At 38.2% G+C, this 13,625-nt stretch overlaps 1 protein-coding gene across 5 annotated transcripts in view; it reads left to right on the forward strand.

Annotated features, from left to right (window-relative positions):
* Mbd5 (methyl-CpG binding domain protein 5) overlaps positions 1-13,625 on the forward strand; it is a 191,870-nt gene that overhangs the window by 138,115 nt on the left and 40,130 nt on the right. For all 5 annotated transcript variants that reach the window (XM_059260441.1, XM_059260439.1, XM_059260443.1 and 2 more), the window contains one exon: positions 1,179-3,314. In XM_059260441.1, coding sequence (XP_059116424.1) covers positions 1,179-3,314 — 2,136 coding nt within the window. The remainder of the gene's footprint in view (positions 1-1,178; positions 3,315-13,625) is intronic.

A 13,625-nucleotide genomic window follows, 5' to 3' on the forward strand; every position in this document is an offset into this window, starting at 1 on the left:
TATGGCGAATATGTAGTATGATTGGTGCCACTTTCATCTCTTGTGCCTTAATAGACTTTCTGGCATTTTCTCATAGAGTACAGCTAGAAAAGCATTCTTTTCAACATAGCTCTCTAAGCAGCCCACACAAATTTAATGGGAATTAGCATATGAGAATATTATTTGCCATCTTTATTTTAGAAGGTGCAACTTTATATAAGACTTAACTATCCTTAGGGCCTTAAAAAATAAAAAAAAATAAAAATAAACTTAAACCTAGAATTCTGACATGATAAGCTGAAAATTCTGTATGATAAGCCAGCTTCCTTTTGTTGCCTGTATTCTGTCTGATCTCCAAAGGAACTGAAAGGATTCCAAAAGGATGGAGAAATAAACTGATGTAGAAAGGGAATACTCAATTGCAACTCTAACACCCCAACTAAATTTTAGATGAGAAGTCTGTCCTTATAAAATGATTGTAATATTGAACCTAAGTTGGTGGACTGAAACTGTGTTTACAGTAAGAGCCAATTAGGAAATTGTACTATACAGAATTTCAGACATGATAGGAGGCTAATTATGATAATCAATACATGTATTCTTGTTATCATTGCCTATAGAGAGAACTGGAACCTCATTCACTCAAATCACAGAGATTAAGAGCTTGCTCTTACAGTCACAGTTTGGGGATAAGGAACTATTACCACAGCATCAAGGGAGGTTTCAATCAAGTAATCAAAACAGTTACAGAGCAATGCATCATCTTATAAGAAAAGGTGCCACAGAGATTACAGTTTCCCACTGTGGCTTCTGAAAATTTGGAAATCCGGCAACACAGCCACACTGCCATCACCATCTGGTCTGTCAGTCTTGATTTTGAAATTCTAAATATTAAAATGACTAATGTCAGTCTGTACTGATTGTTATGGCCAGGCTTTCTTAAGAAACAAGGAGTAAACAAGTATAATAAAGAGGTATTAAGAACCTTTCATCAACTAGGAGTGAATAACATGTTTTGATTAAATCAAAGTTTAATAGCTTATAGAACTCCTTTAATTACATAGTGTCACAGCTTTTGTTCATAAATTTGCATTCCCAGGTGCCCTTGTCTCACCCTCCTCAGTTTTCTCTTTTCCTCCCTTCTTCCTAACACAAAGTAATTGAAACAATTAACAAAATTCTTTTCTCTTTCACATCAGATGCAACTCCAGTAGTACCTTCACGGGCGGCAACTCCAAGATCAGTAAGAAACAAGTCTCACGAAGGAATTACAAATTCTGTAATGCCTGAATGTAAGAATCCTTTCAAGTTAATGACTGGATCATCAAATGCCATGGGAAGACTATATGTGCAAGACCTGTCTGGAAGTCAGCAGCAAGAACTCCACCCTGTCTACCCCCGACAGAGATTGGGCAGCAATGAACATGGACAGAAATCTCCATTTCGTGGCAGCCATGGAGGCCTACCCAGCCCAGCATCATCAGGTTCCCAGATCTATGGAGATGGCTCAATCTCTCCAAGAACTGACCCACTTGGAAGCCCTGATGTCTTCTCAAGAAATAACCCTGGTTTTCATGGAGCTCCCAATTGCAGTCCTATTCACTTAAATAGGACTCCTCTTTCTCCACCTTCAGTAATGCTACATGGTTCTCCCATACAGTCATCCTGTGCAATGGCTGGAAGAACTAATATACCTCTTTCCCCAACCTTGACTACAAAGAGTCCAGTAATGAAAAAACCAATGTGTAATTTTTCAACTAATATGGAAATACCACGAGCAATGTTCCACCACAAACCACCCCAAGGCCCACCTCCCCCTCCTCCACCTTCTTGTGCTCTTCAGAAAAAGCCATTAACATCTGAGAAAGATCCACTTGGCATTCTTGACCCTATTCCTAGTAAACCAGTGAATCAGAACCCTATTATCATTAATCCAACCACTTTCCATTCAAATGTCCACTCTCAGGTACCTGTGATGAATGTAAGCATGCCTCCTGCTGTTGTTCCTTTGCCAAGTAATCTCCCTTTGCCAACTGTAAAACCTGGTCATATGAATCATGGGAGTCATGTACAAAGAATTCAGCATTCAGCTTCAACCTCCCTGTCCCCTTCTCCAGTGACATCCCCAGTGCACATGATGGGGACTGGAATTGGAAGGATTGAGGCATCGCCCCAAAGATCACGCTCATCTTCCACATCATCAGATCATGGAAATTTCATGATGCCACCTGTAGGACCCCAGGCCACTTGTAGTGGCATAAAGATTCCACCTAGGTCACCAAGGTCAACAATAGGTTCCCCAAGGCCATCAATGCCATCAAGCCCTTCTACCAAGTCTGATGGACATCATCAGTACAAGGATATCCCTAACCCGTTAATTGCTGGAATGAGTAATGTACTTACTACCCCGAGCAGTGCAGCTTTTCCTACTGCATCTGCGGGAAATGGTTCTGTAAAGAGTCAGCCTGGTTTGCTGGGAATGCCTTTAAATCAGATCTTGAACCAGCACAATGCTGCCTCCTTTCCAGCAAGTAGTTTACTCTCAGCAGCAGCCAAAGCACAGCTAGCAAATCAAAACAAACTTGCTGGTAACAACAGTAGCAGCAGTAACAACTCTGGAGCTGTCGCCAGCAGTGGCAGCTCTGAAGGACACAGCACTTTAAACACCATGTTCCCCCCGACTGCCCCCGTGCTTCTCCCAGCAGGTGAAGGTCAAAGTGGTCGAGCAGCACTAAGAGACAAGTTGATGTCTCAGCAAAAGGACTCACTACGGAAAAGAAAACAGCCACCTGCCACAGTGTTGAGTTTGCTCAGACAGTCTCAAATGGAGAGTTCTGCAGTTCCTAAACCTGGACCCGACTTGCTAAGGAAGCAGGGGCAGGGGTCGTTTCCCATAAGTTCAATGTCTCAGTTACTACAGTCTATGAGTTGTCAAAGCTCTCACTTGAGTAGCAATAGTACCCCGGGTTGTGGGGGATCAAATACTGCTCTGCCTTGCTCTGCCAACCAGCTGCATTTTCCAGACCCTAATCTGAATCCCAGTGTTCTTCAGAATTCCCTGACACAGAGCATACCTTTAAGAGGGGAAGCCGTGCACTGCCACAACGCAACCACTAACTTCGTTCACAGTAGCAGTCCAGTCCCCAGCCACCATCTTGCAGGTTTAATAAATCAGATTCAGGCTAGCGGGAACTGTGGGATGCTCAGTCAGTCGGGCATGGCTTTAGGAAATTCATTACATCCCAATCCACCTCAGTCAAGAATTTCAGCGTCCACCACTCCAGTGATACCAAACAGCGTTGTTAGCAGCTATAATCAAACAAGTTCTGAAGCAGGTATGATTTTACTAGAAAAAAGTACCCAAAGGTACTAAAGCTTTCTACAGTTTTTAAATTTTTGTACCAAAATATTTATTATGATAAGAAATGTTCCTTTCCCCATTGTGAAAATTCTCACTTCTTTGGTATTTATAATGTTATTTACAGAATGCTAGGGACTTGTCTTTTGGAAAGAATACCAGCTAAGAGGATTCCATGTGTTTTTTTGTTACTTGTTGTCCATCTGTGTCATTTTGAATATTGTTTGACTTTCAATCGGTTTCATAACCATTGGACTGTACACTGCAAAAGAAGCCGTAGGAGGCAAGGTCTCCTGGTTCACGAGAGTCCTTGGTCTTCGCCAGTATAAAAGGTGTTTACCCAGCTGTGGTTTGTATACAGGTAATGAAGCTCGTCTTGGGAAACCCAAAAATACAAAAAGAAATGGATTTTTTTCTTGCTGCTCAACAGAAATAGGTAAACAGGTAGGAAAGGGTCACTAGAGGTAGTGAAGTAGGAAGCTGTCTTCTAATGTGTTTCTTACCATAGTTTGCTATCCTTTATTATTTGTTCAAGAAAATTCAAGCATGGAGATTGGCTACTTCCTTTTAAATCAAAAAAAAAAGTTAATTTAAATTGTCTCATAAAATAAGGCTTGAAAACCTGATTTCCAGAATTTTTTATGGAAATGCTTTAAAATAGAACTAAACTATATTTTTAGCATCAGCGTTAAGGTTTTGTACCCAAATTAAGTATAAATCTTCACCCACTATTAATTAAGTTCATGCAAAAAATAGGCACATTAGTAAAAAGAACTATGATTTTGCACAATAAAATCCTTAGAAATTGTTAATAAGAAACTATCCTGGAACACTAGAGAAGTAAACTAATTCAAGCAGCAGAAAAGTTGGTCATGGAAACAATAGAGAAAACCCTTGAAACCCAACACTGACGATTCCAGACTTGTAGGAAACAAGGAGGAAATAAAAGATGATTCAGGGGACCCTAGCATTCATATTTAAAACCAGCGGGATTGAAAAACTAAACTGTTTGGAGATAGAGATACAGCTCAGCGGTAGATCCCTTGTCTGACATCCACAAGACCCTGAGTTCAATCCCCAGCACTGCGGAATAAATAAAATCCAGATTGCTGGTAGAGGGGAAACTGCTGCTCCCTTTGCTGATAGGTCACTGTATCGAGGTAGACAGGCTTCATTATGCCACTGTGCTGGAAGAGTGTTATCATCCACATGTCTGTGAAGGTAAAGTCAAGTGTCCTCTTCCCTGGTGTTACCACCTTACACTGCCATCTTTCACAGTTTGTGTCTTGTGTTGTTTTGATGTCAATATTTGGTGAAGAATTGTACCATGATCTTTTGTGTTAAAAATGAACACAGGCTTAAAAGATAATTTGAAATGAGTAGTGCCTTCTTGATACTCTTAATTTAAGGACTCATGAAACATTGTGTTTAACAGGATAATTAAAGGATGCATAAGGGGCTTCCAACTTTTCACTGACTCGTGCTGTTTTAGCTAATACTGTACAAATAAAAGTTTAATATATGCACTTAAAATTAAAACAAAAAGTTCATAAGTATTTTAAGATGTACTATATTTATTGAGCATGCCTCAGTCATTTTGGTGAAGCATTGTTAGTTTCATTTATTATTCAGTTCCAATACCCTTTACCATAGTTTGCTTCATGTCAGGTCTGTGTTCATATGTGCAAATGTATGTGTTTCAATCACGATGTATTTCAATGTTTTTATTATGGAAAAGACCTACATTTATTTATATTCTTGTTTCTTCTGATTGTCAAGTTCAGACTTATTTTATATAGCCTTGGTCATTTATTTTCTTGTTCCACTTATCCGTATATATATCTAACCTAGATTGCTAGTGCCAGGGCTTTCAAGGCACATGGGCTATAAGTTTATTAAAGTAAGAAAAGCTTTAGCACATAAGCAACTCAAAGACTAATAACAAATGTTAGGCAGTGTGATGGATGTGACTGAGCATGTGTAGGCTGACATGACATATACATGGTAAAAATCTAGGTCAGTTAATAATTTGAAAATATTAGACCTAGTGAAATTTAATAATAATTACTGTATATAGAACTGATTGCAGCTGGTTATGAAAATGAGTTGATTTACTGATGAACTCTTTTGGAGAGAGAAATACTGAGAAGGACTTTACCCCCATAATTCTTCTGGTTATGAAGTGAATTATGTCACCTGAACATGCTATCATAATTGCCTAGCATAAATACCTTTTTACACTGGTATTTGTTCCTTCATTAGTACTCATTGAGCAGTGAGGTTGGGCAGTCAGACTGAGGCAACAGGGCAGTACAGCTTTCTCTGTGAGAGTAATTGGTCTTTTGCTGTTGTTTGGAGGTAAGGTACATAGCTCATGCTGACGTCAAACTCATGATCTTCCCGTCTCAGCCTCCTGAGTGCAGGGATTGAAAGCATGTGCTATCATATTTTATTTGTAAATTGCTGCATATAGCTATCATGGATTACCTATTGTGTGCCAAGTGGTCCACTCGTATTATTCATGATCTGTATAGTTGTCCATGGTATAAAACGTCATTTTACAGATGGAAAACTTGAACCTCAGAGAACCTCACTATCCAAAGCCCTATGACTGAACCAGGAGTAGAACTCAGGTTTATCTGGTCCTGAAATCCCACCTTCCCAGCTACACAAGTTCATCTGAAATGTTTAGTCTCCAGAAACACTGTTTTCCTTTTCAGATAGTTAGCACATTAAGTCATATGGCAATCCACATGTGTATATTTTTTAATATACTTTTAGATAAAAGCCAGTTCTTTTGTATTTCTATCTTTGGAGTCTGATATCATAGAACACAGGATTAAAATGTTTTTGTTAGTACAGATGAGCTGTTCAGAATATCAAGAGAATTCCCCACATATGTGTACCACATTTGTGACCTTCCTAACTGACCCAGGGACGGGTCCCTGTAGGTGATGTTTCTGTACGTCTTTGAAGCAGTACAGTACAGCTCTTTCCTGCTTTCATGGCTTCATGGTACAGTGGTAGACAGACACAAAGCATGGTCCCTCTCCTTTCCTAACACAGTGTAAGCACAGCTCAGGTGACCTCCTCACTCCAGTGCCTTGTCCAGTCCTTTAAACAACAGTTCAGAAATAGGGCAGGAAGACATGAAGAAATGACTTGCTCTCATGCTTAATTCAATGGATAACTAATTTTCAAAATCTCTTTTTCTTATTATTGTGTGTATATGATGTGGAGAAGGTGCGCACATGCCATAGCACATGTGTGGAAGTCAAAGATAGCTCGGATGAGGTCTGTCCTCTACTTCCACCTTTATGTGGGCCCCAGAGATTGAACTCAGGTGGCTAAGCCTGCATGGCCATTGCCTTTACCCACTAGCGATCTCTCTAGCCCCTCAAAATCTCCTTTAAGGAGAATCATTCTATCTTGAAAACTAAAAAATATTGGTTTCCAAGCCTATATGTGTGTTCTGTGTTCACATTTTTAAATACACAGTTCAGTTATAGGAATTACAGGCAAAGATTGTGGCGAATATATGAAAAATACTAAATGTCTTTATTCTGAAATTGTAAGGCTGTGTGTTTTATTAATTCTATTGAGTGTTTTTAAGTTACCTTTCCATGAATGCTTCTTAATATTCTATATTGAAGTGTGTGCAAGTGTCTCTTTCGAATATCAAATTGCAAGGCAAGCCTATTATTTCCACTGAAAAATTTTTTAGTTCCTAACAATAAGATCCTTGGTGATATGCTTAAATGGTCAAGCAGTGTTCTGGTGGATCTGGAATCCAGACCTCCAAGTCCTCAGACCCCAGTCCAGTCACAGAGTGCTAAACGCACTCTTCTGGAAATATGTAAGTAGTGGACATTTAAAATAAACACCAGGGGCCTGGAAGACAGCTCTGTCAGTGAAGTGTTTGCGGCGTAAGCAGAGGCCCTGAGTTGGGAGCCCTGACGCCCTTTTGAAAAGCCATACATGGTAGCACAGTCCTATAATCCTAGTATGGGAAGGCAGAAACAGAAGGACCCCTGGGGCTTGGTGACCAGCTAAGCTTTTAATCAGTAAGCCTCAGATTTAATAAGAAAATACTATGAAGAACAATAAAGGAAACCAGCTCACATTGACCTCCAGACTCCACATGTGTTCTCCTGCACACACCCACAAACTCATACCCACACACACATTACATGTATGCAAAATTTTCAGTTTTTTTAAGAGAGACAAAATTCACACCTAAGTGTAATGGTCTAGTTTAGAGAGGGGTCAGAAATCAAGTGTCCTTGGCCAGCAAACTTCAGTAGGCCTACATCTTAACAAATAGCGAAAACACCTGTACCATAACCCAAGCCCTGCCTGTATCCTCACAACTAGCCCCTCCCTTGGTCCTGTGACCTTTCACAGAGTACAAACAGAAGTATTTAAATTACTGTATGAACATACTTAATAATAACCATCCTGTTTCCCATATGATAAAGTCATTAAACTATTTTTGCTATAAAATACTTCCTTTTCCTAATTAAAAACAATCAACTCTACTTAACTACATGAAATTATAATGCTCTGAGGGACAAGAGTATGGGTTTGTGAGAGAAGAGAAACTATAACACATTTATTTGCCTTAACTCTTAAACTCTATGCATTAACTCTTCAGGATATAAATAAACCTATGAATAAACACATGTTCGTGAGTATTTACATATGTAAGTGTGTATGTATATTTTTACTGCAATGAAAATGTTTCAGCACAAAATACATTTGAAACTCAGGACAGCTAATGAAATGGTAGGTATAAGACAGTGAAATAGTGAGACCACAGAAAAACTACTTAGTGTAAAAAGACTATGACGTATTTAAGTTGTAGCTCTATGTGTTTATTTATTCTCGTAACACGCCAGTATACAAAGCAAAGGGAAGTTGACCCTACACTTAGCAGAGGAGATAACAAGTGCAGACAGGTAGAGAAGAGAATGTTGAAGAGACAGGTGTGGGACATTTGTCAGCCTGAAGAAAGCAGCGGGGGCACTCGGACAGTTGTAACTTAACTTGAGCTAGTTTCTGTTAAATGCATTTCAAACTAGGTTCTTCAAAGCCTGTATTTTTTTCTGCTTATGATGCACGTGACTTGCAAGTTTAAAGTGCTCTGTGTTCTTGTTATTCAGCCAGACAACCAAACTGGTTGAAAATCTTTTCTTGGTTAAATTTTTGCAGAATGAACTCTTTCTTGTTGAAAGATGTTTTTACTATAGGCATTGTCTCGGTCCTTGAGAAAGTCCTTATACCAGGGTTACACCACTTGCTTTGTTTACATATTACAGGTTAGTGTTTTCTTGTATATAGAAGGAGTTAAAATATGTTTTTACTTCAGACATTGATTAAGTCTATGTAATCAAGAGTGATAATGAAACTCGGAGTGATACGATGTTTGCTGATTCAATGATCTATTTTGTACCTTTAAAGAAATAAATTGTTCTAGTGTACTAGTTGGGAGAAATTTATTCCATTGTAATATATTAAGCTCTCTTATACAGCTATCAATCTTTCAGTTCTGTAGGAGATACCTAAGCTATTATTTACTAAAATCTAGTCCAAAAGCATTTAAGTAGTTTCAGAAAGAATCCAGATTCTAAGAAGCAGTATCAACCCTGCAAAAACTTGACTTATGAAAATAATGCTATCAAAGTAGATTTCATTTCCACATTCATGTAGTACTAAATAATTCAGAATTGCAGGGGTCTTACATTATGGGAATTTAGCAGTATCAGTGCCAGCCAAGCAAAGAGTAAAAATTACTTTTTATTATTAGACGTCTTAGAAATTCAAAGTAAAAACTCACAAACTAGAAGTGAAACTAAAAATAGAAATCCAAAAGAGCTGATGAAAGACTCCTGAGGTTGGCAGTGGTCCCTGGAGATACCACGGGCACAGGTATGGACATTCCTTCAGTAACTTGGTGTGTGGCTCCTAGGCAGAACAACTCCACAGGAACGCTTTTCACACCTTAGTCTAACAATGGCCCCCTTCGCACTACTCGATAGACCATCCCTCAGAGACTTCATCCTAAAGCAGCCCTGAAAGTTTCTTCCCACAATAGGAAACTCACTGGCACCTGCCAGATGGCTCAGCAGGTAAAAGTGCTTTCTGCCAAGCCTGGCCATTTTAGTTGGAAGGGGAGAACCCACTCTTGCAAACTGTCCTCCATGTCATCTACTCATATAGAAATGCACAGTTAAGTTTTTAGATAACTGGCATTGCAGTCCACTAAGCATTTCAATGTGTAACAAATGAAAGTTTTACGCAAACACTGGTAGTTTGGTATTTTCAGCCTCACTCCACCTTCCACATAAATGTTTAGCCACAGTCATGACACACCGAAATGATTTGTAGCGCCCCCTAGCACTGATGTTATAAGCTATTAGAAACAGTTATCAAAAATAGCACTACAATATTTTCCAGATTTTGTATTTTACTTGTGAAAATACTAGTTGGGGCATAATAAATTGATTTTTGTAGTTCATTGGCATGTCACAATAGTTTTAGAATGTTCATGAAGTAATTCAGTGTTTATTGAGCACCTATGAGAAACTAGGCACTGTTTTATAGCTGCAGATAAAACAGGTTATAATAGGATACAAAGCTGACTATATTAAAAATCCAGCACTGTGTTGAAATGAAACTTCTAGTTGGTAACTAATGATGCATTTTAACTCACTCATGCATGGTCAGAAAACAAATCCCACCAAAGACTTAAACTCCTTTTTCAAGTCTGCTATCACACAAATACCCTGTTTACCTAAAAACAAATGAACTTTGCTACTTGAGTAATCTGACATTTTCCAAACGTTTTTAAAGCAATAGGTTCTGGGTGTTAAGAAAGGAAACAGACTGGGGGTGTAGCTTAGGGGTAGAACTGCTGCATAGCATCCTTGAAGTTCCATCCCCGGCACCACAAAAGAAAGGAGAGATACAATATAATCACTCACAATCTTTTCTATTTCTCTGATTTCATTTCATCATCGTCCAGAAACTGATCTCCTTAACATCCTGAGATTTAAGCCACATCTCTTTACGCTCTCCTTTTTCTTCTCCAGCATCTTGGCCCTCAAAGGCCAAGAACCTCTCCTAGGATCCTGCAGTTGCTTCCTTCCCCTTCTCCACCTTCAGTGTGCTTTTCTTTGGGGACCCATTCTCCCTTGTGAAAAACAGAGTCGCCACAGGTCCCTTCCCCTGTCTTCCTCTTGCTCAGACAGGAGTGTCTAAGAATGTCAAGAGTCTGCATTAGAACCCAAAGCAGGAAGGTGAAGTTGATGTGGTTTTGTAAATGCTCATTGCTGTGGCTCTTACTGAAGCTTGAGAATATTCATAAAGCTTCACTGGAGCACCTAGACTTCTCATAAAAGTTATCTTTCAACTTATTATGTTATTATCATTAAAAATCAGTCCTCTAAACATAGAAGACATTTTTTCATATTTCAATGGGACTGGGAAGTAAATTATATTTATTAAACTCACTTAGGCCATGATATTTTATCTCTGGGAGGATTTATTTTTATTAAGGATTACTTCTGACCCTGGATGCAATGAAAGTACAGTTAGCAAAGTAAATGATAAAGGTGAAACAGTGGAGGAATATTTTTCATAAGACTTACTCCTTAAGCTCTTGAGTTTCATGGATAAAAAGTAGTATTTGGCCACTTCAGTTTAGAAAGGTTTTTAGCACAAAATAATGCTTATTTAAAATTGGGGTCAAATGAACCAAGTTAATGACATTTTTTAAACACTTCTTTGATCTACTTGGTATGGGCTTTTTTTCTTTTTTTTTTTTTTTGGACACATACATGGATAACAGTAGTACTAATGTTTCAGAGGCGGTCATACAAGAGTCAGTCACAATGTAAACTTCTGACAATGTGAACTTCTGTCAAGGAATGTTTTTGTCCAATGAGGTAAATCTGAAGAGGTAGGAGCAATTCTAAAACTAAAGCAAATGAAACATCTTAAGAACTAAATTAGTCATAAATAATTTTTATGTTATTTGTATATACACACCCTGTACACGAGAATCTGAGTTGTTTGTGCATAAGATCGTGTGCAGTCCTCACTGAGCAAGATAGCATAATCATTCCCTCACCACACTAAACTGCCTACCTCTGCAGGTCTAGGCTAGGGACCTGGTACCACTTGAGTGGCTTTCCCTTTCTCCTACTTCAAAAACAACACAACCAGGAAAGAAATTGTCACTTCATAGTGGTTGACACAAAGTCATCTTATGTTTCCTTATTAATTAAATGACTGGAAATTGCTAACTTCTTCCAAATTCCCAGATGCCTTTTGATTATTGATAATGTTTAAATTTTCTTCTTTTTAAAAAGAAAAAAAAACCTGCTTTAACAAACACTTCCCTTACATACTTTAACAGAATATAGGTTTTTATGCATAAGTCTGAAATGGATTCACAAAACATTGCCTGTTTACAGCTAGTGATTCAGAAATAAGTATTCTTTAAATTGCCCTCTCATATAAAAATCCATGCAAATTCAGGGTTCTCTTTGACTCTGTGCATTAATGAATGACTGTCCTTGAGGTGGAAGTCCCCTGCTGTGAGGTGACTTTTAACTTCCTGAGGAACTTGGGAGCCTTCTCAAGTAATTTGTCATCCTCACGCCACCTCCTGTGTAGTGTCCCCTATCTCCTGGCACTGGACCAATGAGTTGGAAAGTCAATTTTCACCTCCTCCGTGTGTCTACATTACGTTGCCTCCCTTATAGATGTGAGTGCAAATATTAGGATCTCAACAGATTCATTAAACCAACAAATGCTTTTTGAATTCAACCATGTGACATGACTGTTACGTCTTTGAGATACAGAGAGAAATAAGAAATGATATTTGTCTTTAATGGTTTAAAAATATGTATTCAGATGTATTTACTGCTTTTGTAAACTGGCGGGCTTAACTGTGGGCTGAGGGAGTCGGGGTATGTAAACGCCATACACACGTTTCAGATACTGGTACTTGTGAAACACAAATCTCATTATCCTTCATCCGACTTTCGGTATTTTAAAAAATTACTTTGCTTCTGCTTAGAAGTACTTTTTACCTGTTTTCATCTCTCAGATGCCTGATCAGATGTTTAGTTTGCTCATTTGTGCCGTTTTCTCAGACACCGTCAGTTATACAATTGTCCCCATCCCATGTAGTCTGTAGAGCTGTTACAGCCCTTACCATGTTGCAGTCTTGTTATCCTAGCTAATACATATCTCAACATTCACAAACTCCTACCTTGTAGTTATACATTTGAGGGAGGGGAAGAGTGGGAAATTTCTGCATTTACCACTTTGCCTAAACTGAGTTTCTGCAAGGAAAACGGCAAGATTTTTAAACTTGTGTCGCTCTTTCAACCCTATTCTCCAACAGAATGTACCTGTTTGCTGAAATTTGTCTACTTGTTAGAAATTGGAGAAAATTAAAATATATATAACTATTTTTATATATGTGTTGGATCCACATCTTGCTTTTATAAAGCTTACAGACTCATCCTTTCTTGTTGGCAAGCTAAAAAAAAAAAAAAAAAAAGAAGATCCACAGTGACTGTGCTTTTAATTATAATTTCTCAAGAATATTTAGATGGAGAGCTTTTAAAATAGTGTTATCCTCAAATGACTACTTCCTTGAATCATAAATATGGATGCTTCTCAGTGGCAAATTAAAGTAATAAAAAATAATCTCTAAGGAAAACCATCATCTACAAAGCCTTGCTACATATATGCTAAGTATTTTGAAAATATACTCTGCATGTGGTCAGAAGAACGGCGAGCCCCACATTTAAGTATGTCATTATTATTTAGCAGGTAGAAAAACTGACAGTGATAGTGGTTCCTAGTAAATAAGACTCACTGGCTCATTTAAAAGATGCCTTCCAGATGCAAATGATGAACTGTATGTATGGAAATGGCAATTTTAAGAAGCAATGAAATATTTAAGGTGTTGATTGTTTTGTGAAAAAAAATCTGAATTATTTAAAGAGTTGTGTACCGTGTGCCTACTTCAGCATTCTGTATGTCTTCTTACCCTGATCTTTGTGAACATGTCATTATTTCATGATAATATTTCATAAATATTTATATATGTTCAAAAACTTTTTTAATCTCAGCCTTTAAATAAAACACTGAGAGCTTTAAAAAAAATCAGACAATGACAGATGGGAAAACAGAAACCATTGTTCTAGCAGCTTTCTGAAAGTGGTGTGGTAGTGCTGGTGTGAGTTACACTGGTACCGCCTCACCACCA

This window comes from Peromyscus eremicus, chromosome 4 (genome assembly GCF_949786415.1).
Source record: "Peromyscus eremicus chromosome 4, PerEre_H2_v1, whole genome shotgun sequence".
NCBI lineage: Eukaryota > Metazoa > Chordata > Mammalia > Rodentia > Cricetidae > Peromyscus > Peromyscus eremicus.